Source organism: Macaca mulatta, chromosome 20, assembly GCF_049350105.2.
Source record: "Macaca mulatta isolate MMU2019108-1 chromosome 20, T2T-MMU8v2.0, whole genome shotgun sequence".
In the NCBI taxonomy this organism is placed as follows: domain Eukaryota; kingdom Metazoa; phylum Chordata; class Mammalia; order Primates; family Cercopithecidae; genus Macaca; species Macaca mulatta.
In genome coordinates this window covers 84,213,046-84,239,939 of record NC_133425.1, presented here as the reverse complement: position 1 = coordinate 84,239,939, position 26,894 = coordinate 84,213,046, and the positions used below count along the sequence as shown (strand labels likewise).

The 26,894-nt window shown below is 62.4% G+C and overlaps 1 protein-coding gene and 2 long non-coding RNA genes across 15 annotated transcripts in view; 2 read left to right on the top strand and 1 right to left on the bottom strand.

Moving 5' to 3' along the window:
- GALNS (galactosamine (N-acetyl)-6-sulfatase) overlaps positions 1 to 25,999 on the top strand; it is a 42,568-nt gene extending 16,569 nt beyond the window's left edge. For 6 of the 13 annotated variants that reach the window (XM_077986727.1, XM_077986723.1, XM_028841003.2 and 3 more), the window contains 10 exons: positions 3,260 to 3,403; positions 4,845 to 4,911; positions 5,309 to 5,433; positions 5,776 to 5,915; positions 11,404 to 11,507; positions 12,137 to 12,273; positions 13,263 to 13,365; positions 19,194 to 19,315; positions 21,422 to 21,539; positions 25,221 to 25,999. In XM_077986727.1, coding sequence (XP_077842853.1) covers positions 3,260 to 3,403; positions 4,845 to 4,911; positions 5,309 to 5,433; positions 5,776 to 5,915; positions 11,404 to 11,507; positions 12,137 to 12,273; positions 13,263 to 13,365; positions 19,194 to 19,315; positions 21,422 to 21,539; positions 25,221 to 25,307 — 1,147 coding nt within the window. In that variant the 3' untranslated portion in view covers positions 25,308 to 25,999. Of the gene's footprint in view, positions 1 to 2,157; positions 2,474 to 3,259; positions 3,404 to 4,844; positions 4,912 to 5,308; positions 5,434 to 5,775; positions 5,916 to 11,403; positions 11,508 to 12,136; positions 12,315 to 13,193; positions 13,366 to 19,193; positions 19,316 to 20,697; positions 21,540 to 21,703; positions 22,274 to 25,220 lie in introns of those variants that run through there. The other 7 variants (XR_013412049.1, XR_013412051.1, XM_028841006.2 and 4 more) reach the window with 6 other exon arrangements.
- Positions 23,428 to 26,000, bottom strand: LOC144338180 (uncharacterized). The gene is made up of 2 exons (XR_013412064.1): positions 24,792 to 26,000; positions 23,428 to 24,535 (listed from the first exon to the last, which is right to left on the bottom strand). It is a non-coding gene; the product is annotated as an uncharacterized LOC144338180 (long non-coding RNA).
- A 65-nt stretch (positions 26,001 to 26,065) lies between these two features.
- On the top strand, positions 26,066 to 26,792 carry LOC144338183 (uncharacterized). The gene is made up of 2 exons (XR_013412067.1): positions 26,066 to 26,203; positions 26,644 to 26,792. It is a non-coding gene; the product is annotated as an uncharacterized LOC144338183 (long non-coding RNA).
- Positions 26,793 to 26,894: the final 102 nt, after the last annotated feature.

The window sequence follows — 26,894 nt, the reverse complement described above, 5'->3', positions numbered from 1 at the left end:
GGATGTTTCATTTCTTTTCCTCCCTGGGATGCCTGCGTGAGCATGGAGGGTTGGGTGGAGTCATCTGCCCCGGGCTGCTCTCCAGCTGTTGGAGTGTTCCCGCCTGTCGGGCCGCATGCCTTCTCCTTCAGGAAGCCCTCGATGCTTTCCCAGCCTCTGTGATCCCCGGTCGGCTGCCTGTGGCTCCTGCCAGCCCCTTTCGGGTGGATGCTCCTTGGATATGGATGGTCATGGCAGCCAGGAATCTGCTGAGCTTGATGAATGGATGAGGAGGACCCAGAGGCTGCCTAGGGAGCGCTTTGTCCCTCTTCAGACGAGAGGAAGCAGCCTGCCGAGCTGAGCTCTCAGAAATCACAGGGCGGAGCCGATGGGCACCGCAGCCGCGGAGTCCTCACACAGGGAGGTCGGGCCCCACGCGGCCTGCGTGGTCGCTGAGCCAGTGCCAGGGACCGTCTCGGAAGTCGGCCCCCAAGGTTCACTGGAGCGTGACAGGGCTGTGCCAAGAGGAGGAAGAGCCGGTGGCCTCTCCAAGTGACAAGCCCCACAGTGACTGGAGCTCTCCACCTGGCCTGGCAGCTCTGTCTTGGGCCCAGCAGCCTCCTGTGCATGGTCATGGTGCAGGTGGCAAGAGCTAGACAGGGAGTGGGTCTCCACAGAGGCCTCGAGGCTCCTGAACAGCCATCGGCGGGAGAGAGGGGACCCCGAGGAGTGGGAGCAGGAGCCAGGCAGGCCCCAGAGCCACAGGCTCCTCCCAGGCTCAGGACATGGTGCAGTGACTGGATGGCCCGGGCTGGGTCCTGCAGTGGCTGCTCGGTCAGGTGGGGGGGTCCCCATCCCAGCAGGGTCCCCTCTCAGGGCAGTAGGGTGTTGTCAGCCGTCACTCAGACTTCCCCGAGGCCCCTCGCCTGGACTCAGAGGCTGCTTCATCTGCCTGCAGCCACGCGGGGGCGCCGGGCAGGGACTTGGGTCCCAGAGGGCTGCAGAGGTTCCCCGCTCCAGGTCACCTGCTGGCGAGTGCCAGGCCCCACTGCTGCTTTGGGACAAGCACGTTGAGCCGACAGCTTAATCTGTGTGGCGTCCTGCCCGTGTGCTTCCCCTGAGCGAGGCCTTTGTGCTGCAGTCGTGGATGCACGAGTGTCCCCTGTGGCTGGGCGGTGACCTGCGGACGTGGACGCACGAGTGTCCCCTGTGGCTGGGCGGTGACCTGCGGACGTGGACGCACGAGCGTCCCCTGTGGCTGGGCGGTGACCTGCGGACGTGGACGCACGAGCGTCCCCTGTGGCTGGGCGGTGACCTGCGGACGTGGACGCACGAGCGTCCCCTGTGGCTGGGCGGTGACCTGCGGACGTGGACGCACGAGCGTCCCCTGTGGCTGGGCGGTGACCTGCGGACGTGGACGCACGAGCGTCCCCTGTGGCTGGGCGGTGACCTGCGGACGTGGACGCACGAGTGTCCCCTGTGGCTGGGCGGTGACCTGCGGACGTGGACGCACGAGTGTCCCCTGTGGCTGGGCGGTGACCTGCGGACGTGGACGCACGAGTGTCCCCTGTGGCTGGGCGGTGACCTGCGGACGTGGACGCACGAGTGTCCCCTGTGGCTGGGCGGTGACCTGCGGACGTGGACGCACGAGGACCCCTGTGGCTGGGCGGTGACCTGCCCGGGGTGTTCAGGGATGATGGGGTGCTCTGGCAGTGGGCCCAAGTGCTGAAGACTTGAAGGAAACAGCCCGGAGTTGGCAGCCAAAGGAGCTCTGAGGTCACAGAGAGGTCCATGTGTGCTTACCTGAGAGAGGAGACACGTGTGCTTACCTGAGAGAGGAGATGGAAGAGGCAGCTCAGGAGGTTCCGGGTGCAGAGGCCATGTCCAGGGAGGCAGCCACTACAGAACCAGCCAGAGCCTCAGCTACAGCCATGCCAGCCTCCTTGCTCACCCACAGGGAAACCAAGGTCCAGACAGACGGGCTTACGCAGTGTCCAGGCTCTGTTGCTGGCTGGGTTCCGTCCAGCCTCCACCTTCCAGCCTGGCCTTTCTTCAGGGCCCCTTCTGACCCTCCCCCAGCCAGTGACCGAGTGAATCCACAGTGGCCTGAGACCTGTGTGCCGGGTGCAGAGTCGCCCGTGAGCACTCAGGCTGGGGCCTTCCCGCCCCCTCCACCAGGGCCAGCCCCACATGCGGCTCAGAAATCTGCTTCGGGGATGCTGCTTTCAAAGCCGTAGCTGCAGAAGATTTTCCTCAGATGACACGCAACTGACGTGAGACCCGCCCGCGGCCGTGCCTAGAAGCCACCTTATACCACCTCTCCTGCGGCCCGTTCTGAAGAGCAGCCGCGAGCTGGATTCCTTCCAGGATGAGAGAGGTCGTGCAAGGAAACCCAGACAGCTGGCCTGGGGACTGGGATGAGTGGGTGAAGAGGTGTGGCCTGCAGGACTGCTGTGGACTGGCGGACGAGAGATTAGGTGCCCCCAGAGGGAAGGTGCGTGTGGGTCTGTAGGAGGTTGTCAGAAGGGGAGTGCAGGGCGGGGTCTGGAGGGTTCCCACAGGCCTGGGGTGTGATGCCTGGCGATGGCCATTCCGAGCAGGTGAACCCTGGTCCCAGGAGAGCAGTTGGTGGAGGTCACCAGTGTGGCCACACTGCCACGTTCTCTTGTCATCACTCCAATCCCCGCCTCTGCCAGGGCCCTGGGAATGTGGGTGCAGCTGGCAGGCCCCAGGGCTCCCGCACGGCACACAATGCCCCGCCCAGCCGTCATCCCGGGACCGTTGCCCTGGACTGGGAGACAAGACTGAGTGCCTCGGTGTGGAGAGACCCAGTAATTATCTGGCAGGAGATATTTTCTGCCCTGGAAAACCCAGAGGAGAAGCACTTGGGTTCGAGACACAAGCTGTGAAACTTTCCTGGGAGTTCAGGAAAAGTGGAAGGAAGGAGCCGGGGCCCCGAGGGGCACGTCAGGCGGGTTCCAGGCGGCTGAGAGGCTCCTCACGATGCACCGCCCTTCACGGTGCCGGGAACCCCGGCCGCCACTGTGCCTGCCACCCTTGGTTGTGCCCAGACACTCTGTGGGGGAGGCGGGCGGTGCTAGCACCCTCCTCGGGGTGAGGCTTTGGTCTTTTGTCCCTGCCGTGCCCAGGCATAGCCTATACTCAGTGCTGGAGGGTGCTCATCTTACCAAGAATTTTGTGAAGCTGGTGGATCTGTTGCTCAGAATTTCAGAGTGTCCCCACGTGGGGTCCCTGAAGTGTCCTGGGTTCCTGTTTCCAGGCATCTGGGTCACAGGCCCCAGTTCCACCCCCTGAAGCACGGATTTGATGAGTGGTTTGGATCCCCCAACTGCCACTTTGGACCTTATGACAACAAGGCCAGGCCCAACATCCCTGTGTACAGGGACTGGGAGATGGTTGGCAGGTAATGGAGCCCCACCCCTTCCCCTCCCACGTCCTGAACTGCTGCGCCCGGCGTGCCTGCCCCCCGTCTCTAGCACTGGTGGCCTCAGGCTGCTGCTCACGAGGGCTGGGCTGTCCCTGGGTCCCCGGGCACCGAGGGCTTTGGTTTGGGGGCTTCTGTCACCAAGTTTTGCCCCAGAGCCTGTGAGACTCACGCGTGGGGTTTCCCACCTTTTCAAGGTCGTAGATCCCTTTAGCTGTCCTGAGAGAGGAAGGCCCCCAGCAGAGTGAGCCCACACAGTCTGTCCTAGCTGTCAGGGTACTGCCCATGTGGTCCACGGGTGGGGAGGCCGGCTGTGCTCCAGACGTCCAGGGACATGGGCAGGACAGGAGGTGGGACGAAACCCCACTGGGAGCCACACTAGGAGCAAAAGCCACTGTCCGGACAGAGCCGTCCTGGTGCCCGGGCATGGGGGCAGCACCTCTGGACACGGCAGCACCGGCTCAGGGACCCTCATCTTCTGTGAATTTTATTTTGCTTAATTTGACTCTTCTTGGCGGAAGTGCTCATTGGTTACGTGGCGGTGGACCAGAAGTGGCACCAGCTTGCTGCCTTTTTCTAGACAGAGCTCCTTGGAGGTGTGGGAGTCGCCCCGCGTGGCCCCCATTTGAAGTGTGCAGTTCTGTGGTTTGCAGTAGTCGCAGGCTGGGACAGCCAGCACTGCAGCCGTTTCAGAACGAGCCCCGTGGCCTGAGCAGTGGTTCCCCAGCCCCAGTCCCAGCCCCGAGCGACCACGGCCGCCTCACTGCCTTCACCTTGGTGTTGCACCCTCGGCCCCGTTCCCCCATCTTCCTACGTGGCAGGTCATCAGATGCAAGACCATGACCTGGGGGAGTGAGGGACGCATCCAGCTTGGTCTGTGCTCTGAGTGGACATTTCATTTCCAGACTTTTTTTTTTTTTTTTTAACCCCCGAGACACGATCTCGCTCTGTCTCCCAGGCTGGAGTGCAGGGGCGCGATCTTGGCTCACTGCAACCTCCGCCACCCAGATTTAAGCAATTCTCCTGCCTCATCCTCCCAAGTAGCTGGCATTACAGGCACACACCACCATGCCCAGCTAATGTTTGTGGTTTTAGTAGAGACGGGGTTTCACCACGTTCCCCAGGCTGGTCTCAAATTCCTGACCTCATGATCCACCTTCCTCGGCCTCCCGAAGTGCTGAGGTTACAGGCATGAGCCATGACGCCCGGCCCAGCCTCCTTTTACACCAAGCCCGTGGCCCGGCCCCAGCCTCCTTTTACACCAAGCCCGTGGCCCGGGCCCAGCCTCCTTTTACACCAAGCCTGTGGCCCGGCCCAGCCTCCTTTTACATCAAGCCCGTGGCTTTGCCAGTGAAGTCAGGGAGGAGGGGACTTTCTTGGCCTAGATTCTGACGTCTGTCCGGATCTGTGTTCTTTTCAGATATTATGAAGAATTTCCAATTAATCTGAAGACGGGGGAAGCCAACCTCACCCAGATCTACCTGCAGGTAACAGGGGGACGGAGACCGCAGCAGCCTCGCCCTGCGGGAGGCGGGGGGACGGGGACCGCAGCAGCCTCGCCCTGCGGGAGGCGGGGGGACGGGGACCGCAGCAGCCTCGCCCTGTGGGAGGTGGGGGGGTAGGGACCGCAGCAGCCTCACCGGGACGCAGCAGCCTCGCCCTGTGGGAGGCGGGGAGATGGGGACCGCAGCAGCCTCGCCCTGTGGGAGGCGTGGGGGTCGGGGACCGCAGCAGCCTCACCCTGCAGGTGACTGGGGGACAGGGACTGCAGCAGCCTCACCCTGTGGGAGGCGGGAGGGACGGGGACCGCAGCAGCCTCGCCCTGCAGGAGGCATGGGGAGGTCGGCCTGAGGCTGGAGGAGGACGGTGCGACTCTCACCATAGGAAGCCCTGGACTTCATTAAGAGACAGGCACGGCACCACCCTTTCTTCCTCTACTGGGCTGTCGACGCCACACACGCACCCGTCTACGCCTCCAAACCCTTCTTGGGCACCAGTCAGCGAGGGCGGTGAGTCCTGGTTCCAAGGAGCACAGACGGTGCTGGAGGCCCCAGCTGTGCTTGGTGACTGTGGAGATGGGGCACTCAGTACCGTGGCGTTTAGTGACTATTTTGGAAAGGCCAGAGCAATCCCCCCGTTTGAAGCCGTCCACTGGCCTGGGATCAGGAGAGGAGGGCTGTGGTGGGGGTGCCGGCTCTGTCCTTCATAAGCCACATACACTTGAACTGAAGCCATTCCTCTTCCGGGAAGAGGCCGGCCAGTTCGCTGTCGTCTGTGAAGTTAAGATTTAACGTACTCCGTGAATCCCAGTATGCCGCTGGCTGCCTGATCTGTTTGTCTCCGTTCTCCAGGTATGGAGATGCCGTCCGGGAGATTGATGACAGCGTTGGGAAGATGCTGGAGCTTCTCCACGACCTGCACGTCGCGGACAATACCTTTGTCTTCTTCACATCGGACAACGGCGCTGCCCTCATTTCCGCCCCCGAACAAGGTGAGTGCTCACCGTCACTCCTCGCGGGTCCCCGCGGCCACTGTGTCGGTGAGGAGCAGCGGGACTGGCTGTGACGCAGGAGTGGCTTTGAACTTGGGGGTGGGGAGGAGATGACACAGGGAAGAGGGTTTGTCTTGGAAGAGGCCGACGCTTCCCGAAGGGTGACCCTGGAGACCAGAGGTTTTGGAGGCTGCATGGAAACAGCAGGGCTGGTGGAGCGGGGTGTCCCTGCTGAGGTGGGGGCTGGCACCCAAGACCTCCAGCAGCCCTGGGAGTGTGGCCTGAACCTGGTCACCCAGGGGCCGGGCCGCCTCCATGAAGATGGGCTCCCGCCCCCACCACCCGAGTGGTTCCCGGGATGGAGCTTCAGCCTTTTCCCCACTCGGCACTGATGAATGCCTGACCGGACCCCAGCACCAACAAACCCGAACCCGCCTCGTCCCAGACCACGCTGGGGCGCCCTGCTCCCTCTTCCCAGACCACACGGGGGCGCCCTGCACCCTCTTCCCAGACCACACGGGGGCGCCCTGCACCCTCTTCCCAGACCACACGGGGGCGCCCTGCACCCTCTTCCCAGACCACACGGGGGTGCCCTGCAGCCTCTTCCCAGACCACATGGGGGCGCCCTGCAGCCTCTTCCCAGACCACACGGGGGCGCCCTGCAGCCTCTTCCCAGACCACACGGGGGGGGGGGACCCTGCAGCCTCGTCCCAGACCACACGGGGGCGCCCTGAACCCTCTTCCCAGACCGCACGGGGGGGACCCTGCAGCCTCGTCCCAGACCACACGGGGGCGCCCTGCAGCCTCGTCCCAGACCACACGGGGGCGCCCTGCTCCTTCTTCCCAGACCACACGGGGGGGACCCTGCAGCCTCGTCCCAGACCACACAGGGGCGTCCTGCAGCCTCTTCCCAGACCACGCTGGGGGACCCTGCAGCCTCGTCCCAGACCACACGGGGGCGCCCTGCACCCTCTTCCCAGACCACACGGGGGCTCCCTGCTCCCTCTTCCCAGACCACACGGGGGCGCCCTGCACCCTCTTCCCAGACCACACGGGGGCGCCCTGCACCCTCTTCCCAGACCACACGGGGGCGCCCTGCTCCCTCTTCCCAGACCACACGGGGGGGACCCTGCAGCCTCGTCCCAGACCACACAGGGGTGCCCTGCAGCCTCTTCCCAGACCACGCTGGGGGACCCTGCAGCCTCGTCCCAGACCACACGGGGGCGCCCTGCAGCCTCTTACCAGACCACACGGGGGGGACCCTGCAGCCTCGTCCCAGACCACACGGGGGCGCCCTGCACCCTCTTCCCAGACCACACGGGGGCTCCCTGCTCCCTCTTCCCAGACCACACGGGGGCGCCCTGCTCCCTCTTCCCAGACCACACGGGGGCGCCCTGCTCCCTCTTCCCAGACCACACGGGGGGGACCCTGCAGCCTCGTCCCAGACCACATGGGGGCGCCCTGCAGCCTCGTCCCAGACCACACGGGGGCGCCCTGCAGCCTCTTCCCAGACCACGCTGGGGGACCCTGCACCCTCTTCCCAGACCACACGGGGGGGGGGAACCCTGCAGCCTCTTCCCAGACCACACGGGGGCGCCCTGCAGCCTCGTCCCGGACCACACGGGGGCGCCCTGCACCCTCTTCCCAGACCACACGGGGGCGCCCTGCAGCCTCTTCCCAGACCACGCTGCGGGGGGGCCCTGCACCCTCTTCCCAGACCACACGGGGGCGCCCTGCAGCCTCGTCGGAGACCACACGGGGGGCCCGCAGCCTCGTCCCGGACCACACGGGGGCGCCCTGCAGCCTCTTCCCAGACCACACGGGGGCGCCCTGCACCCTCTTCCCAGACCACACGGGGGGACCCTGCAGCCTCGTCCCAGACCACACGGGGGCGCCCTGCAGCCTCTTCCCAGACCACGCGGGGGCACCCTGCAGCCTCTTCCTAGACCACATGGGGGCGCCCTGCAGCCTCTTCCCAGACCACACGGGGGGGACCCTGCAGCCTCGTCCCAGACCACACAGGGGGGACCCTGCAGCCTCTTCCCAGACCACACGGGGGCGCCCTGCAGCCGCGTCCCGGACCACACGGGGGGGGCCCCTGCAGCCTCGTCCCGAACCACACGGGGGCGCCCTGCACCCTCTTCCCAGACCACACGGGGGCGCCCTGCAGCCTCTTCCCAGACCACGCTGCGGGGGGGGCCCTGCACCCTCTTCCCAGACCACACGGGGGCGCCCTGCAGCCTCGTCGGAGACCACACGGGGGGCCCGCAGCCTCGTCCCGGACCACACGGGGGCACCCTGCAGCCTCTTCCCAGACCACACGGGGGCACCCTGCACCCTCTTCCCAGACCACACGGGGGGACCCTGCAGCCTCGTCCCAGACCACACGGGGGCGCCCTGCAGCCTCTTCCCAGACCACACGGGGGCGCCCTGCAGCCTCGTCCCACACCATGCAGGGGGTCCTGCACCCTCTTCCCAGACCACGCGGGGGGCACTCTGCAGCCTCGTCCCAGACCACACAGGGGCGCCCTGCAGCCTCGTCCCAGACCATGCAGGGGGCCCTGCAACCTCTTCCCAGACCACGCGGGGGGCGCTCTGCAGCCTCTTCCCAGACCACACGGGGGCGCCCTGCACCCTCTTCCCAGACCACACGGCGGGGGGAGGGGGGCCCTGCAGCCTCCTCCCAGACCACACGGGGCGCCTTGCACCCTCTTCCCAGACCACGTGGGGGAGCCACAGCCTCTTTCCAGACCACGCGGGGGGCCCTGCAGCCTGGCATCCTGCAGGGAGAGGGGCTTCAGGGTTTGAAGCGATAGAAACCAGCACGGCTGGAAGCCAAAAGAGAAACATAGGCTCCCTCGTGCCACGTCCCACCAGATGGCTCCCATGGGTGAGCTTGGCTCCCGTGCAGGCCCTCCGGACAGCTCCACCTCCCACCCACTGGAGTCAGACCCATGAGTCCAGGCCCTGCACAGACCCATGTGTGGAGGGCTACAGGCAGCTCCTAGGAGGGAGGGTGCTGGCCGCCATTCCGCAGGGGGAGCCCGGGGGGCCACCTCGACGCCCGCACCCACAACCACCAGCCAGCAGTGGCAAGGGCCCCAGCGACCTGAGTCTTCATTTCTTTTTTTTTCTTTTTTTTTTTTTTTCGAGATGGAGTCTCGCTCTGTAGTTCAGGCTGGAGTGCGGTGGCCAGATCTCAGCTCACTGCAAGCTCAGCTTCCCGGGTTCACGCCATTCTCCTGCCTCAGCCTCCCGAGTAGCTGGGACTACAGGCACCCGCCACCTCGCCCGGCTAGTTTTTTGTATTTTTTAGTAGAGACGCGGTTTCACCGTGTTAGCCAGGATGGTCTCGATCTCCTGACCTCGTGATCCACCTGTCTCAGCCTCCCAAAGTGCTGGGTTTCATACAAATGGCATACGTACCTATTTGTAATGAGAACCCCCACACCCAGCACCCAGCACAAGACTAGAAACAGAGCATCCCAGAGAAAGCGGGGGAGGGGGCCGGGCGTGGTGGCTCACACCTGTAATCCCAGCACTTTGGGAGGCCGAGGCAGGCGGATCACAAGGTCAGGAGATCGAGACCACCTTGGCTAACATGGTGAAACCCTGTCTCTACTAAAAATACAAAAAATTAGCCTGGCGTGGTGGTGGGCACTGGTAGTCTCAGTTATTCAGGAGACTGAGGCAGGAGAATGGCATGAACCCAGGAGGCAGAGCTTGCAGTGAGCCGAGATTGCACCACTGCACTGCAGCCTGAGCAACAGAGCTAGACTCTGTCTCTAAAAGAAAAATTTAAAAAGCAGGAAAGGGGAGAGAGAGAGAAGGAAAGAAAAGGGAGGGAGTCAGGGAGAGAAGGAGAAAGAAGAACAGCATGGCCTCCTGCGAGCCAAGTGTCCCCTAGAAGTGGCCACTATCCCTAGCTCAGTGTCCTTTGTCCCCTCACAGGTTCTGTGGCTCTGCTGCTATGAGCAGGGCCCTCCCTGAGCCAGGCCAGGTTCTGGGTGTTGGCGTGTTCGCCTGTGAGGGACTCTGAGCAGAGCTGCCTGGGAGGTTCTGTTCAGAGGCTTCCCCACGCTGCCACTCAGGGGGGTTTGGAAGGCAGCGCAGGAAAGAATTGCGGTGACTTCACATCCCTTGGGTGGTTCACTTTTTCACTACCAGAAAAATACTTTTTTTTTTTTTTTTTTTTTTTTTTTTGAGACAGAGTCTCGCTCTGTCGCCCAGGCTTAAGTGCAATGACGCAATCTCGGCTCACTGTAAGCTCCGCCTCCCGGGTTCCCGCCATTCTCCTGCCTCAGCCTCCTGAGTAACTTTGACTACAGGTGCCCACCACCATGCCCAGCTAATTTTTTGTATTTTTAGCAGAGACGGGGTTTCACCATGTTGGCCAGGATAGTCTCGATCACCTGACTTCGTGATCCACCCACCTCAGCCTCCCAAAGTGCTGGGATTACAGGCGTGAGCCACCGCATCCAGTTTTTTCTTTTTTCTCTTTTTTTGAGACAAGGTCTTGCTGTGTCACCCAGGCTGGAGTGCAGTGGCGTGATCTCAGCTCACTGCAGCCTTGACCTCCTGGGCTCAGATGATCCTCCCACCTCCTGAATAGCCTCCTGAATAGCTGAGACTACGAGGCACGCCACCACACCCAGCTAATTTTTGTTTTTGTAGAGATGGGGTTTAGCCATGGTCTCTCTTTGGTAGAAACCAGTCTAGGCTAGTCTTGAACTCTCGGGTTCAAGCAATCTCCCTGCTTCAGCATCCCAAGGTACTGGGATGACAGGTATGAGTCACCACAGCCAGCCCTTTGGTTTCCTTTTCCCCTTTTTTCAGGGGACCCGAAGCTGAGAGCGCCTCGGGTACTCAGGCTACAGCAGCAGGAGTGGTTTTTCTCCCTGACATGAGCCCCTGCCTCCTCCCTCCATGTCTGGGCGTGAGCCGGGGATGGTGCCGGCACCGGAGCTGGCCTTTGCCCCATGAGCACTTCCCACAAGCAGTGGCTCGGAGACCAAAATCCAGTCTTGGGGGTTTGTCCGAAACACAGATTCCTGCACCCCACCCTGACTGACGGAGTCAGAACCGTAGGGGGCCAGAAGTTGGCTGCATTTTAAGTTCCCCACACACCGGGAGGCTTGTGAACATTCACGTTCTCCGGCTGGGAAGCACCAGCCGGAGACTGCGCACCGGCGCCCGGGCCTCTGCTGCGGGAGTGTACGTTTCTGAGTCTTGCTGATACCATGTGGTTGCATTTCCGTTTCCTCAGTGGACATGACGTTGCCACTTTCCCAGGAGACCTTGCAGCCGCGGCATCTCAGATGAGCCCCTGGAGGGCTGCCCCGAGGCTCGGATCTCGCACTCCAGCCAGAGCGCCCCGGCCGGGCCCTTTGTCCCCATGACCGGTCTCAGTGACTCAGTGTCACCTGGGGAGGGGGAGGGCTGGGGACATCGGGTCCCAGTGGCCTGACGTGGGGCCCCTCTCTCCCAGCTGGCAGCAACGGCCCCTTTCTGTGTGGGAAGCAGACCACGTTTGAAGGAGGGATGAGGGAGCCTGCCCTCGCGTGGTGGCCGGGGCACATCGCCGCAGGCCAGGTGAGTCAGCGTCCACCCGTTTGCCGGGCAGCAGGCACAGGCCTGTGGCCATCCTAGGGTGTGTGCAGCCCTCACTTTCCTCTTGCCTGCCCACCCTTCCCAGGGCCTGGCCTGCCTGTCCCTCCTGCCTGTCCTGGAGCTCCCTGGGTGTGTCAGGAGCCGTCCCCACCACAGCCACTCAGAGGCGCTCCTGTCCAGCCTCAGCTGCTCCTCCACGCCTGGTTTTCGTCCACCTGCTTCTCTGACTTAAGGGGTAGGGCTCACGGTGGCGTTAGGGCTTTCAGTGTTAGAGCGAGGCGGTCCTCTCCAGACAGGTGGGCCTGGAGAGGTGGGACCTCCTGGCATCTCCCTGGCAGGGCTGTGATTCTCCTTTCATCTGATCCACAGGGGCAGAGGAGGCTGCCAGGGATTGAGGACATGGCCTGGCTCTCGGGTCTTTGAGACCTGGTTTGAGGCCCTTCTGCCACTCACAGACCTTGTGGTTCCGCTCAGTCCCTGCCATGGGCATGTGTGTGTGCGCATATCTGTAGACCCAGCTGGGCAGCGGGGCGCATGTTCCCCCGGGGATTGGCCCCCAGCCCCGTCGGGTCGGGGCAGTGCCCTGAGCATGTTGCTGTCGTGTGTTTCAGGTGAGCCACCAGCTGGGCAGTATCATGGACCTCTTCACCACCAGCCTGGCGCTTGCGGGCCTGACGCCGCCCAGAGACAGGGCCATCGATGGCCTCAATCTCCTCCCCGCTCTCCTGCAGGGGCGGCTGATGGACAGGTTGGTGCTAGAACTGCCCCGGCCCCTTCCCCGGGATCCAAGTGGTGAAGCCCAGAGCTGATGATCAGGTGTGACCCCCAGGCCCAGCTGCCCCTCATTCCGGACACAGGCGTGCTTGTGCCCAGTGCTGAAGGAGGCGGGGGACCTGTGACGAGAGGACCTGGGGGTCTGCCTGTGGGGCGGGAGCCACCCTGGGAATGTCCAAGCACAGCGAGGCCCTGGCTCTCAGGAGGGAGGGTGAGGCCTGGAGAGGGGCCTCATCCCTGCCTGTACCCGGGCACACGCCACCCCTGCCCACCCCACCCCTCTTCCCTGCCCAGCCTGGTTTTCGGTGCCCCATGGCTTCCTGTAGTTTCCTTCCACCTGAGTCGCTGCTCTGCCAAGTCCACAGCCCGGCTCATCCGGCTCTTAACTTCTGTCTAAATCCTTGGTGTCTGAAGTCCATTTCCTACCCCTGAGAGCAGCCACCACTTCACTCAAACCACATTTCCTGGGCGGCCCTGAAGGGATGAGGATTATTCCAAAGGCTTGATGGGAAACAGAAGGTGGGGATGGCCCAAGGCAGCTGCCTCCTCCGGCTTTCCGGGACCGGACAGAGGGGGTTTTGCTCACTTGTCCCCTCTCGGGACCTGGCACAAGTGCTTGGTCACTGTGGGGAGAGACGGTGCCCGGCTGCGTCCCCCACTCCCCGTTCCTGCCTCGCAGGCCCAACGTGGTCTGGAGACCCCGTGCCACCCGCTTTCCTCTCGCCTGCCCACCCTCCCCAGGGCCTGGCCTGGCCTCACCAAGGACCAGCAATGAGGGGACGCCCAGGCACCCCAGCCCCGGCCACCTTACTGGCCTTTTCACTTTTCGGTCATCTTTGTAAAGTATCACCCAAGACCTCACGCAGAGGCATGAGCCACTGATGACGGACGCAGCCCGGAACCCCCAGGTGGACCCAACGTGTGCTTCCCATCGTTACATGGTCCTCCCCTCCCGTCCGACAGGCCCGTCTTCTATTACCGCGGTGACACGCTGATGGCGACCACCCTCGGGCAGCACAAGGCTCACTTCTGGACCTGGACCAACTCCTGGGAGAACTTCAGACAGGTACGGGGTTCGGGACACGGGCGCGGGCGGAGCTGCCCCCATCTCTGTCCAGATGTGGCCCCTGAGTGCCATCCTTGGGGAGGCACAGGAGGATGAGACAGGCAGGAGCCCCACCCCCTCCACAGCCTCCTCTGCGTGGCCCCCAGTCCTTCAGCGTGGCCCAGGGTGTGGCAGCTGACAGGCTGGAGGCGAGGGAGGGACCTCCTCCTGCCCCGCATGATGACAGCAGCCCTGCGGCACAGCTACAAGCCTGGCCCAGACCCTGGTCGGGTGGCCCCCATGGGCCTCTCCATCCTGCCAGGGCACCTGAGCCTCGCCCACACCCCAGGCTGGAGGCGATAGGGGCGTGGCCTGCTTGGCCCCGGGTGCTACATGGGGGCCATAGCCTCAGCGTCACCACAGCAGCCCCCAGCGTGGGAGGGTGAAACGCCACACGCACAGGGCCTGGGGCTCCGGCCACCCCAGGCTACCCCAGTATTGTCAGTGCCAGACTCTCCCACGAGCCCTCGCCTCGAGCCTCCTGCTCCCTCCCCAGGGCCTTCTCTGGCCCCTGCTAATCCCCACGCTCCAGCATCCCCGACCCCCTCCTGAGGGGGCTCTCTCAGCCCCACCCACTCCCAGCATCAAAGTCTTGAGATATGAACCCCCTGCTAATCTGCCTTAATTGGGAAGAAAATCATTCAGTTTAATGGAGAATCTAAGGACTAGAAGTGAGGACTGGAGCTGAGGGCTGAGCACTCAGGCTGAGGAGTGAAGCTGCTCGCGGGGCAGCAGCTGGAGGGCACCAGTGCCCAGGAGTGTTTTTGGCCTCTCTCCACCTTGTGCAGGCCCCGCACCCGCTCTTTTTTCGGGTTTTACCCAACACTGCCGCTTGCGAGGGCCGTCCTGGGCATCGGTCCCCCGGCCCTCTCCGTGATCCGCCCTTCTCCAGACTCCCAGGGTTCCTCAGGGCTGCTCTAGTGAGCACCATGGGTATTTCCTGGCTACCTGGAGGCCGGCAGTGTGTGGAACCCTCTGGAAGGAGGGCTGGTCCCCGACTGTCACACACGCAACCCTTCACCCTCTATGGGGTCCCTGTCATTGGCCCTCTTGGGACAAGGTCGGTGAGCCCCGCTTTTGCCCACGTTGGTGTCCAGAGCGGACGGGCTACAGCCAGAAGGGCACACAGAGCTCCCGGGCTGAGCCTCCCAGGCTCCTGTCAGCGCCTGGAAGGTTTTGCAGGCAGACTCGCCGCTGATGCAGCCGGGGTCTCGCTCGCATGCCACTCCTTGCTGGAACATGTTTGTGCAAGGGCTCAGAAAACATCAGGAGAAGCCCCCCAGCACCGGCAGGCAGGGAGGCTGTTAACCGCGTCACTCCACTCCCTGGAGAGTATTGGGGGCTGCCCCTGACACCAGGCACCATGGTCCTGAGGGCCCAGGGCTTGGCCATATGGCAGATGCCGCGGTCCTGAGGGCCCGGGGCTTGGCCTCATGGCCGTAGGCAGAGTGGGGTCGTCGGTAGTGAACTCACCTGTTCCGGGGCAGATGTCCTTACTCGTAAAAATCGCAGCCTGAGATGCAGAAAATGAGGACCATGGACTGTGAGCGTCGTGGGGTGGGGAGGGCCGGGGGAGGGGCCTGGCGTGGCTGAAGCTGCTGGTCAGCAAATGGGGCCCAAGGGGGCCACAGCTGAATGTTCCAAGAAGGGAACCTGGGGTTTTTTTCTTTGGAGTTTTATGGGTTTTTAAGTATATCCAATTAAACACAATTTTTTTTAAGACAGAGTCTGGCTCTGTTGCCCAGGCTAGAGTGGAGTGGCATGATCTCAGCCCACTGCAACCTCCACCTCCAGGGTTCAAGCGATTCCCCTGCCTCAGTCTCCCAAGTAGCTGGGATTACAGGTATCTGTCACCATCTCCGGCTGATTTTTGTATTTTTAGTAGAGATGGGGTTTCACCATGTTGGCCAGGCTGGTCTCAAACACTTGACCTCAGGTGATCCACCTGCCTCAGCCTCCCAAAGTGCTGGGATGACAGGCACCACACCTGGCCTAGACACATAATTTGAGCATAAAAAGAAAAATCAGAATTTGTTTTCCAGCCTAACAGCAGATGACAGTAGGCTCCTGTGACGTTTTTGTCTGTTGTGGTCACTGCCGGGGAGAATCTGCGTCCTGCGTGGGTATCAAGTCCGTGATCCTGTTGTTCCCGTCCTGCTCCACAGCCCCACAAGGTGTGGCTCGGCAGGCCGGCCCGTGGCCAGAGCCCCACGGACTCGCCTGCCCTGTGGGCCTGGGGTTCTCTTGGAGGGCACGGACTGGGCCTTGGTCTCTGGCGGCTGGCCAGCCTTGCGGACGACAGACACCCTCTGGTTCCTATCACACGTGGCTGAGTGGGTCAGATGGGAGCCTGTGACGGACAAAACACCCTTGGCAGTGTGGGGGTGGGGGGGTGGGGGGTTTGTGGTGGGGGTGGGGGGAGTGGGGGGGTTTGTGGTGGGGGTGGGGGGGATGAGGGGGGTTTGTGGTGGGGTGGCCTCTCCAGTTCTCCCTGGGGCCTCGTGGAGACACCTGCATCGTAGAATAGCTCCATGCCCGATGCCCCTGGCTTCCTGGGCAGAGCTGTGCTGGGCCTTAGCACTGTCGCTGGGCTGAGGCTGCAGCTCTGTCTGGGAGCACCTACCAGCTGTGCACAACGGTTTGGTCACCTCCTGGTGATACCGTGCGGTGGGACCTGGCATCCCCAGAGCTGGTGAAGGGCTGTCTGTGGATTTGCTCCCGAGGGAGAGATGTGCCCAGCAGGAAGCCCTTGGGGGCCCCGGGGTCCTCGCCCCTCCGTCGTTTGGGTCAAATAGTTCGGAATTAGTTGCTTGCTGCTGTCAGATCCATGGAGACCATCCTGGAGCTGGGACTCGGCCCACATCAGCCTCGTGGGCAAAGGCAGAGAGCAGCTGGCCTGCAGCCACAGCGAGTCTGCCCAGAGCCCACGTGACGGGGGGGTGGGGGGTGCCAGGGTTCTGGCAGCAGGTCCCTTATCCACACTCCAGGCCTGTGTCGGTCACTCTGTGGGTCACAGGTTTGCCTGTGGAGGTCCCGGGTCCTTGGGCTCCCTGCCACCACTGCCGCTGCCACCTCCCGTTGTGACAACACGGATGCTTTTCTTCCAAATGCCGGCCCCGTCCGCCCTCCTCCCTCCCAGGGGACAGTGAGGCCCAGCCAGCTGGAGCATCATAGACAATGACGAGGTCATGTCCCCCGAGCCGCCTGCCCGGGGCCAGTGGGGTCCTTCCTGGGGGGTCCACATGCCGGGGGTGACTGCTCTGCGAGGCCACACTGTGCATCCTGGGCTGGCCCCTACTCTGAAGGCGCAGGCCGGTGTGGTCACAGCTCGGGGCTGTGTGCTGGTCTGCCGTCCCCTGGTCCCAGGTCACCTGGAGGGACCTTGTTAGTGTCATTCTGAAGGCTGAGCCTGAGAACCAGCTGGGCCTGGAGAGTCCTCAGTGTGACCTGACCACAGGTCACTGCTCCTAGGACCCCTCCACTGGCTGATGCCAGGTAGACCCCAGCACCCACAGCCCTCCACTAATGGGGTCCTCAACACCTTCCCTTCTGGGCCTTTGGGGGAGGAGGGAAAGGTGCTGTGAGGAAAACCACAGCCACGGACGGGTGTTAGCCCTGGGGCCAGGCCGGACCGAGTCGCTCCTCCTGGCAGAGTGGCCTTTGGGTGGAGCCTGGCCAGTGCCTGCCAGTGAGGTGGCAGCAAAGTCAGAAGGTGCACACCAGCCCTCACAGGCTATTGCCGCTGCTGGGTCCTGTGGCTCTGCCCCCATCTTCTCCTGGCGCCCCAGGATCCTCCTCTGCCCACCTCAGGCTGGGCCCTTGACCCCTGCAGTGTTCTGCTCCCCGCAGGACCCCTTCCCACCTGGAGACCCAGCTGCTGGCACCCAGCCTACAGGCCTACCCCAGCCATCCAATCAGCCCACAGGCCCACCCCAGCCATCAGATCAGCCCACAGGCCCACCCCAGCCATCGGACCAGTTGCCCTGCCTAGTGCCTGGCTTCTCTGCCAGCAGGGCACAGGCCCTGCCCTGGGTTCCCAAACCTGAATGCGTTCCTCGCCGCAGGCCCTTGAGCCGTGTGCGGTGGGCAGCCCTGGCTGCCGTGCTCGCCGTACACTGTCACATCCCAGTGCATCCTCGGTGCTGTGCTCGTTGAGAGAACTGGTGCCTGGCAGGTACCAGGTGTGCAGAGGATGCGGCGGTCACCCAGAGGAGCACCGGGGCCATGCACATCCCCCACTGCAGCGGCTGCTGCGGCCACAGAGTGGGAAGCAGGAGAGGTCAGGCCGATCCGTGAGACCCTCGGCCTTTCCTGACCAAATCCCCGAGCGTCTGCCTGTCTACGGGATCATCCCTTCCCCTCCTACCTCTCTTTTAAAAGTCAGTCCTGACTCCCAGGCCCCTGCCTGCACCCGACCTTACATGCCCAGTGCCTGGCACTCGGTGCTGGCTCAGTGAGGAGGAAGAGGTGCGGGGCGATGGCTGGCTCTGCTGTGGTGCCCCCAGGGTGAGGTCTCCCTCGGAACATAGCAGTGAGAGAGAAATCTGCACACATCAGCCGGGTCTTGATTAAACAGCTTATTTGACTTGCGTCCCGGCCGTAGGTCACGTCATGTGTCTTGATTGAGATGCTTCCCCATTACCTGCCAGCATCTTCCTGCAGAGTGTGGCCGTTCCTCCTGCTGTCCATCCACACATGCTGTCTGTCCGGGAGGCCACAACACTGCCCACCACTGTGGTGCCACTTTCGCGTCCACTGCTGCCCTGAGCCACGCTGAGCGTGGCCCTTGGTTTCCAGCCGTGGACTCGGGAATCTGCAGCCCAGGGCACGTCAGTGGAATTGCATGGACTTCTAACCTCCCTCCTCCACTGAAAAGCAGAACATGGTCTGCTCCGCTGACCAGCTGTCCCTCCCAGACACACGCCATGTGCTAGGAAACAGTTTGCTTGTCAGACGGCTGATGCCCGTGGGAGCTGCTCAGTCACTGGTGCCAGAGGCAAGCAGCTTGGCTGCACCTGTCCCAGCCCACCCTGGCTCAAGGCTTGAGGGATCCCTGCACACAGTGGCCCAGTCTCCTGGCTGCTGGAGCCCCTGGCACAGTCCTCAGATGAACCCCTTGGCCTGCAGCACCCCCTCTGGGAATATTAGAGGCATACCTCCCCCTTCCCGAATCAGGGAGCCCGGGGGTGGGGGCGGGGGGCGGCAGCAGAGAGAGAATTGTGGTTACTATGAAATCCTCGCCCTTCTTGAGCGTGTGAGTCTGCGTCAACCCCCTGGCTCTTTCTGTTTCTTCTCGCCTTTCAGGTGTTGGTCCTGCTCTTCCCCGTGTCAGGGTTTCTATAGGGATTCTGGGCATTGTGGCTCTCCCTTCTCCCAGGGCAGGCCCTCCCTCTCATCCCCAGCAGAGAGTGGGGTGTTAAAAGGGGCTTTTCTCCATGAAATTAGTGGCTGTCCAGATGTGAGGCTGGCTAAGGTGTTTTAAGGACACTCACCTGCCCCACAAAGAAGAGGGGTACATGAAAACGGGGTACGTGAGGCATGCCAGCTATGCATCTCGGGGGTCCAGAGCAGGTGGCTTCACCTCCTCCACAGGATGCTTACAGGCCCAGTAGTCCTTCAGCGTTCAGCCAGTGCCCTGCACCATGCTGAGTACCAGGAACACTGCTAGGCACAGGCAGACAAGGCCCCCCACAGCCCCCAGTTAGGGGCTCCAGGACACGGGCAGATGAGGCCCCTCACGCCGCGGTCAGGGGCTCCAGGACACACCTTCCCTCCTCTTCTCATTGCAGGGCATTGATTTCTGCCCTGGGCAGAACGTTTCCGGGGTCACGACTCACAGCTTGGAAGACCACACGAAGCTGCCCCTGATCTTCCACCTGGGACGGGACCCGGGGGAGCGGTTCCCCCTGAGGTAAGTCGGTGCAGGGCCTCCTGACTGCTGGGGCGGTGCCAGCCGGACTCCCCCAAATGCAGGCTCCACAGGGACGGAGCCCCTCTGCACCCTGCCCGCCGCCTCCCCGTGCCTGTGTCTCCTCTTACTGTTCGTACCCACACATGCTTGGTGGCCTGCTCTCCTCTCAGGGTGCCTGCTCCCGTGCACCCTGGTGGTCTCCCCACTTCTGTGCCTTCTGGGCCACCGTCCACCCGGCCCCCAGTGATGTGTTCCCGACTCTGAACTGCCTTTGGGGATGGCTGAGGCCAGAGGGGAGGTGTCCAGGCCCTGGGGCCAGCAGGAAGTGCAAGGACACAGGTCAGCTAGCAGGAGGAATGGTAGAAAGCCGCCAGCCCCAGCTCCACCCTCTGCTCTCTGGGCCTTGTCCTCACCCCATCGAGGATGCCGGAGCCTGTGCCATTGCCTGCCAGCCTTCAGGGAAGCCCTCCCCTTACCCTTGGGAGTCTCGAGGGTCATGGTCGCCAGTACCAAGCCCACGTGCCCTCTGGCAGCTCCTTAGGGGCGACACAGAGGCCCCAACACTTGGCTGGAGGAAGGCCCAACACTCTGGCTTCCTTTTTTTTTTGCCCAAAGCTGTCTCCCTGGGCTAGGCCTGGCTGGAGGCTTCTCCACCTCACCCCAGCAGGATGAGCAGGTCCCCAGTTCCTGCTGCTGGTCTGGGGTTCTGGGGCACATGCGTTTCCAGTGGTCTCCAGCATTCCTGCCCTATCAGGTTAGTCCTGGGAAGACCCAGGAGCGTCAGGGGAGTGGCTGTGCAGAGGCAGAGCCAGGCCTGAGCACAGCAGTTGCTCTCTGCCCAGGCTGTTCTCTGCTTACCAATCGGCCTGGGTTTGTGTAGGGCCAGTGGGAGGCAGCAGAGAGCAGTACAGGACCGAGGGTGGCAGCACCACTGCCAAGGTCGCTCGAGGCTCCTGCACCCTCTGGACGGGGCAACCGCCTTGCCACGGGGCTGAGCCTGCGCTGAGGTTCCTGGGCTGGAGCCCCTCCCATGGCCTCAGGGACCATTTGGGCACTTCCTCAGCAGCACCTCTCCTCCACCAAGTGTGCAGCTCAGAAGCCCAGGATGTTGACTGCGGGAAGGCAGCACGGAGCCTGGAGTGGACAAAGCGGTGTCCCCAGGCCCAGGTCCACCCACACCTCCCAGCTCCATCAGGAGGGGAGCTGGCTCACCTGGTAACCCCATCTCTAGCTTTGTGAGGAGCTGCCACACTACCTTCCACAGTGGCTGCTCCAGTCCGCGTCCCCACCAGCAGCAATGTGGCTCCCGGCCTGGGCAGTGACAAGCTCCAGCTTCAGCCTCACACTCATGGAAGTTCCTCTCTGCATCTCCACGATAACAGTGGGGGCAGGTGTCTGTTCAGGTGCATGTTGGCGATATTAGAAATGATTGAAAATGGTGAAAAAGCATCATCTCTGCAGATGTCCTCAGAGCCCGGCACGACAGCGCCATGGACCCTAGATTCACAGCATCGCAAACTGCGGCCCTCACGGCACCTCGTCGAGTTGTGTAATCGTATCTTCGTGAAAACGAAAGGAATCCAGACACTCCACGTGTTTGCATTGGAATTTTAGAACCACAGATGCTATTCCTCTCCATTTCCCGCTTTTTTTGGGCAATGGGATGATATTGCTTTTGTAATGAAACAAGTTTGTGTCGTATTTGTAAATGTTTACGTAGTAGCGAATACTGGGGAGACCCACACACAAGTCCCAGCCCACACGTCCCAGGTCCTGGTCACAGGCAGGTCACCCTAGTGGGGACAGGACGGGACGGTTCTTCTCACAGCCTCTCTGCCAGGGCTTGGCCTCCCGAGCCTCCATTTCTTCCGTTGCCCGTGAGTCTGAGGGCAGAGGATGGCTCAGGTGCCTGCTGCCTGTCCTAGCAAGGCCTGGGGCCGCTGTAGGCTTGAGCACGTGGTCCACAGTGACTGCCCACTGTGGTTCTCGGCCCATTAGACCCCTGAAGCCTCAGCCTTCCCAGGCCAGCCCCTCCCTGTCCTTCCCTGTTGGCCCCAGGTGCACCCCTGCAGCCACAGCCATGTGACCAGAGCTCTTTGTCCCCAGCTTTGCCAGCGCTGAGTACCAGGAGGCCCTCAGCAGGATCACTTCGGTCGTCCAGCAGCACCAGGAGGCCTTGGTCCCTGGGCAGCCCCAGCTCAACGTGTGCAACTGGGCAGTCATGGTAAGTGGCTGGTATGCAGGCAGCCATCTCTGTGCTGGGGCCGCAGCCACCCACCTGGGGCCCCAGGATGAACCGTGGCCAGCACAGGGCGGGGGTAGGGGCTCTTCCCTGCCTCCGTCAGTGGTAAGGCCCTGGTGCCTCAGAGCACACGTGGTGGTGTCCAGGATTCAGGGAGCTGGAGCCAAGCGACTCGGGGACCAGAACAACACTGTGCCAGGGCAGCCGCAGGTCCAGAGCCGGCCACCCGGGCCTCTGCCTGGCTGAGACTGGGGAGCTCCAAGACCCCTCTCCTGCCCCCCACAGGTGGTCACTGGGGGACAGCAGGAAGCATGAGAGGGGCCGGGGTCCCCTGGTCCTCGACTCCCACACAGGCAGCTTCTCCTTGGAGGGGCCCTGTGATGACACCCGAATCCCCAGGCTCTGCAGGCACTGAGGCAGGAACGGCACTGCCCGCTGGGTCCCGGGTGGACTGGTGCTGCACTGTGAGTGGCAGCGGCCCCAGGGCCCACCTGCGAGGTTCCCATTGTGCCTCCTTCATGCTGGGCCAGCCCCAGGGACCTTCGTGTCAGACCTGATCCCACTCAGTCACCCAGAGCAGCATCTCCTTGCGGCCTGATGAGACCAGGCCATGTTCACCTCCAGTGGAGAAACGGCCTAATCACACCAGCATCGGCCAGAAACACAAGCATAGATGTGCCTCCAAAGTTTCACTGAAGTCTGTTCAAGGCACAAAGGATGCATCTCCTTGTCCAGACATGGGGGCCGCAGTCAGGGCCTCTTAGGAGCAGCTTTTCTGTCCCCTGCTTGGGGGTCCGCTAGGGTGGGGTGTGGACGGCCCAGCCATCCTGAGTGTGCAGTGGCCACAAAGGCCTTTTTCCCAGCACAGTGATGTGGGTCCCAGCAGGGAAGGCCTTCACGGCTCCTTCAGATGGGACATGTGCAGCCTTCACTCCAGTCAGCAAAAACGGGCCACACAGAGGTCTGCAGTGTCACTCCTGGGTGCCCAGAGCCCACAGAGCACAGTGGAGATGGCCAAACCCAGCCTCCAGGCCCCTGAGCCATCACTTACCTGTTTACGTGGGCTGAGCATGGCTGCCCACAGCCCCTGGATCCGCCGAGTGAAACCGCAGGAGCTCGGGACCCCGGGGCAGCTGCAGACTTCAGCCTGGGCTCCTGCTGTGTGGGCGAAAGGACCTGGCTGCTGCGTGGGAACCGCTGGGTGCCCGCCGTGCCGTGGGAAGGAAGGTGGTGGCTCTGCACAGCCAGGGAGCCACAGCGTGGGCCGGCAGGTGGAACAGGAGAGCGCCGGACATCAGCAGCACCTCCCAGCAATGAGGACCAGGGAGGGCAGATGGCCTTGTCCCTGCCCAGGGAGGGTCCACCCTGCAGGGATCATTTAGGACTGGGCGGGGCAGGGCCACCTCCATTAGTTGGGGGGCTGGCGGGGGTGCCTGGCAAGTTTCATAGGAAGATATTCAGGGCCCTTCCTTCAAAGGGACCTGGGCAGTTGGCGTCCCTGCCTCTGGACTCAGCAGTGGAGCAGGGAGGTCCCTGTCTCAGGACCCCTGAGTCTCGGGCCCCAGGAGCCCAGGGCCACCAGCCACGGAGGATCCCTGGGCTTCTGCCTTCCATACCCAATCCCAGTCTGTGCTGCTGGGTCCTGCTCTGCGACCCAGGCTGCAGTGGCTCCACGGGTGCAGGCCACACCAGCCATGGAGACAGGGGGCCCAGGGCAGGGGAGGGGGGTGCACACAGCCTGGCTGCCGCTGCCATCTCCTGGGCACTGGGGGAGCTGTCCCCACCGCCACACCTGTGCCCTCTGCAGGGGGAAAAGTGGTGCCAACTCAGACCTGGCGAGGTGAGCCACTGGGGTCTGAGGGGCCCAGACGCCACCGCGAGCAGAGCCACGGAGGAGATACACAGGCATGCGTGTGAAGCCTGGGGGCCACTTGCCCTCCTCACCCCTTCCCTGCCCTCTGTCCCCACCAACTGCAGGCCAGCCCCAGCCGAGGGGCTCAGTGGTGTCTCTGACACAGAGGAGAGGGAGTCTGGCCACCTGGACCCCTGCTCCTGGGACAGCTGAGCAGCCTTTGAGAAACGCAGACTCACACACACCCTGCGGCTGCCTCTGCTGCCCCTGGAGTTTGGGAGCAACCTCCTCAGCCAAACCCACCCCTGCTCTGGTGGCCAAGGGGGAGGGACACTCATGTGGCCACTCAGTGACACTCACGCCTGCTGCCGCCCAGGGCTGAGAGTGTCCTTAGTCCTCTGTCCGATTAAGCAGCACACAGAATTCAAAAGTCTGTCCCGACGGGAAGGTGCTCTCAGGGCCCTGCGGCATCCGACGTGGCACCGAGGTGGCCCGGATGGGGACAAGGAACCAAACGGCACTCATTTCAGCCAAGAAGGCTCCTCTTAGGGGCATAAGTCTCCCTTTCTGTTGCCAGGAAAAGTGCCCTCCCACCAAGCAAGGCTTCCACTAAGTGGGGCTGCGCTGTGAGGTCCACACACACCCAGGCGATGGAGGGGTGCGGGCTCCGCTCAGTGCCACACTGAACTGAGCCCAGCAGCGCGGCAGGGACCGGCTCCTCCCTGGGAAAGGCTTCTTGAGAGGCTGAAGCTGCAAGAGAGGGTGATGAGTTGAGAGGCTCGGGGTGGGCCTTTCTAACACTGCTGGCCACACAGAGGCCCTCAGCCACTTGGCAGCTGCATCCCCCACACCCAGGACTTCCCCACCAAGTTCTCACTCCTCCAACAGCAGCCTCCTCAGAGCTGGGAGGCTGAGTCGGGAGGGCGTCGCCTCCCGAGTTCCCATGATTCCTGGGGAGGCGTCTGTGTAGCTGCCCGCCTGGACTGAGGTGGCCTCCACACTGAGGCCAATTAGATGGGAGTCGGGGATTGGACTGGGCAGGGGACACATCAAACTGCTCAAGGCCAAGCGTGGTGGCTCACGCCTGTAATCCCAGCACTTTGGGAGGCCAAGGCAGGCGGATCACCTGAGGTCAGAAGTTTGAGACCAGCCTGGCCAACATGGGGAACCCTTGTTTCTATTAAAGAAATGGCCAAGCGTGGTGGCTCACGCCTGTAATCCCAGCACTTTGGGAGGCCAAGGCAGGCGGATCACCTGAGGTCAGAAGTTTGAGACCAGCCTGGCCAACATGGGGAACCCTTGTTTCTATTAAAGAAATGGCCAAGCGTGGTGGCTCACGCCTGTAATCCCAGCACTTTGGGAGGCCAAGGCAGGCGGATCACCTGAGGTCAGAAGTTTGAGACCAGCCTGGCCAACATGGGGAACCCTTGTTTCTATTAAAGAAATGGCCGAGCGTGGGGGCTCACACCTGTAATCCCAGCACCTTGGGAGGCCAAGGCGGGTGGATCACGAGGTCAGGAGTTCAAGACCAGCCTGGTCAAGATGGTGAAACCCTGTCTCTACTAAAAATACAAAAATTAGCCAGGCGTGGAGTATAGCCGTGCCTGTAAGCCCAGCAGCTATTCGGGAGGCTGAAGCAGGAGAATCGCTTGAACCCGGAAGGCAGAGGTTGCAGTGAGCTGAGATCGTGCCACTGAACTCCAGCCTGGGTGACAGAGCGAGACTGTCTCCAAACAGAACAACAAAGTGCTGCTGCTGGGCCCACGCGAGCTTGGAATAACTGTGTTGTTTTCTCAATTTTCATTTCCCAGAACTGGGCACCCCCGGGCTGTGAAAAGTTAGGGAAGTGTCTGACACCTCCAGAATCCATTCCCAAGAAGTGCCTCTGGTCCCACTAGCACCCGCGTGGACCCAGGCCAGGCCTGGAATCTCCGGTTGGCTCTGCAAGTGCCTGGGGGGAGGACGGCTCTGGCCTCAGTGCTCCCCCGGACCCTGCCCAGGCCAGACAGACGGCACCTGCAGACACAGGGGGACTGCATGACTCCACCTACCCAGGACCTGACCCTGGAGTGTGCTCAGCCCTCCTCCTCGCCCACGGGGCCTCAGATCTCAGGACCCTCCTCCTCGGCCTCAGGACACTGCCGTCTCACGCCTTTGGGAACCCCAAATATCTGAGACAGGTCTCGGTCAATTTAGAAAGTTTATTTTGCCAAGGTTAAGGATGCGCCCGTGACAGCCTCAGGAGGTCCTGAAAACATGTGCCCGAGGTGGTTGGGGGTATAGTTTGCCTTTACATCTTAGGGAGACATAAGATAGTATGTGTAAGACATACATTGGTTCGGCCAGTCTTCCACTGAATACGTGATTCAGTCTGGCCCAGTGAATCCACATTTTTATGTTAACAATAATGGAGGGGAACAATCAGATAAGCATTTGTCTCAGGAGCCCCAGAGGGGTGACTTCCAGTTCCGTCTGTCCTTTGTCCACAAGGAATTTCCTTGGGCGCTAATTATGAGAAAGGTATGTAGTCTTTCTCATTGTAGCTACGTTACTTAGAAATAAAATAGGAGGCAGGTTTGCCTAATTCCCAGCTTGGCTTTTCTCGGCTTAGTGATTTTGGGGTCCTGAGATTTATTTTCTTTTTATACCTTCCCAGCAGCTGCCAAGAATCAGGTGCCCAGCTCCGGCCGCCTCCCACCTTCTCCAGAGCCCAGCGCTGCATTCCTTGCCAAAGGGCAGGACTCGGGGCTCCCTGCTGTTCCTATACCAGCCCAACAGCCCGGGCTTGAAGGAGGTGACAGGGCCAATTCCGTGTTGAACCCTCCCCAGATCCCTCCTCCAGTACCCCCCAGTCCCAGGCCCTCCTCGGGCCATCTGGGAGACAGAGTCAGGAACAAGGAGGGGAAGGCCGAGGCCTCCTGGGCTGGATGTGGACGACTTAACTGCAGCTCACACACTTGGCCCGTGGGCCTGCCTCATGTGGCAGCTTCCGCGGGGATGTGAAGATATCAGGGTCCTCCATTTGCACCTTCCCTAGAGGTCTGGAGCCCAGGCCTTGCCAGCCCTGACCATGGCACACTTCGAGGCAGCCGCTGCCATGCCCCTCGGAATCAGAGGATAGGTCCCCCACCCGCCCTGGAACGGGGGCCCCAGCAGCCATACGCAGCCTCCGGCCTCCCCCCTCTGAAGGCTCCTGGGGGCTGCCTTCCACTGAGTGGGTTTTCCCTTCTGCAGTAGCTGCCAGGCCAAAGCTGAATTGGAAAAGTTGCGAAATGATGGGCCGGGCACGGTGGCTCACGCCTGTAATCCCAGCACTTTGGGAGTCCGAGGCGGGCGAATCACGAGGTCAGGAGATCCGGACCATTCTGGCTAACACGGTGAAACCCCGTCTCTAGTAAAAAATACAAAAAAAACTAGCCGGGCGTGGTGGCGGGCGCCAGCTACTCAGGAGGTTGAGGCAGGAAAACGGCGTGAACCCGGGAGGC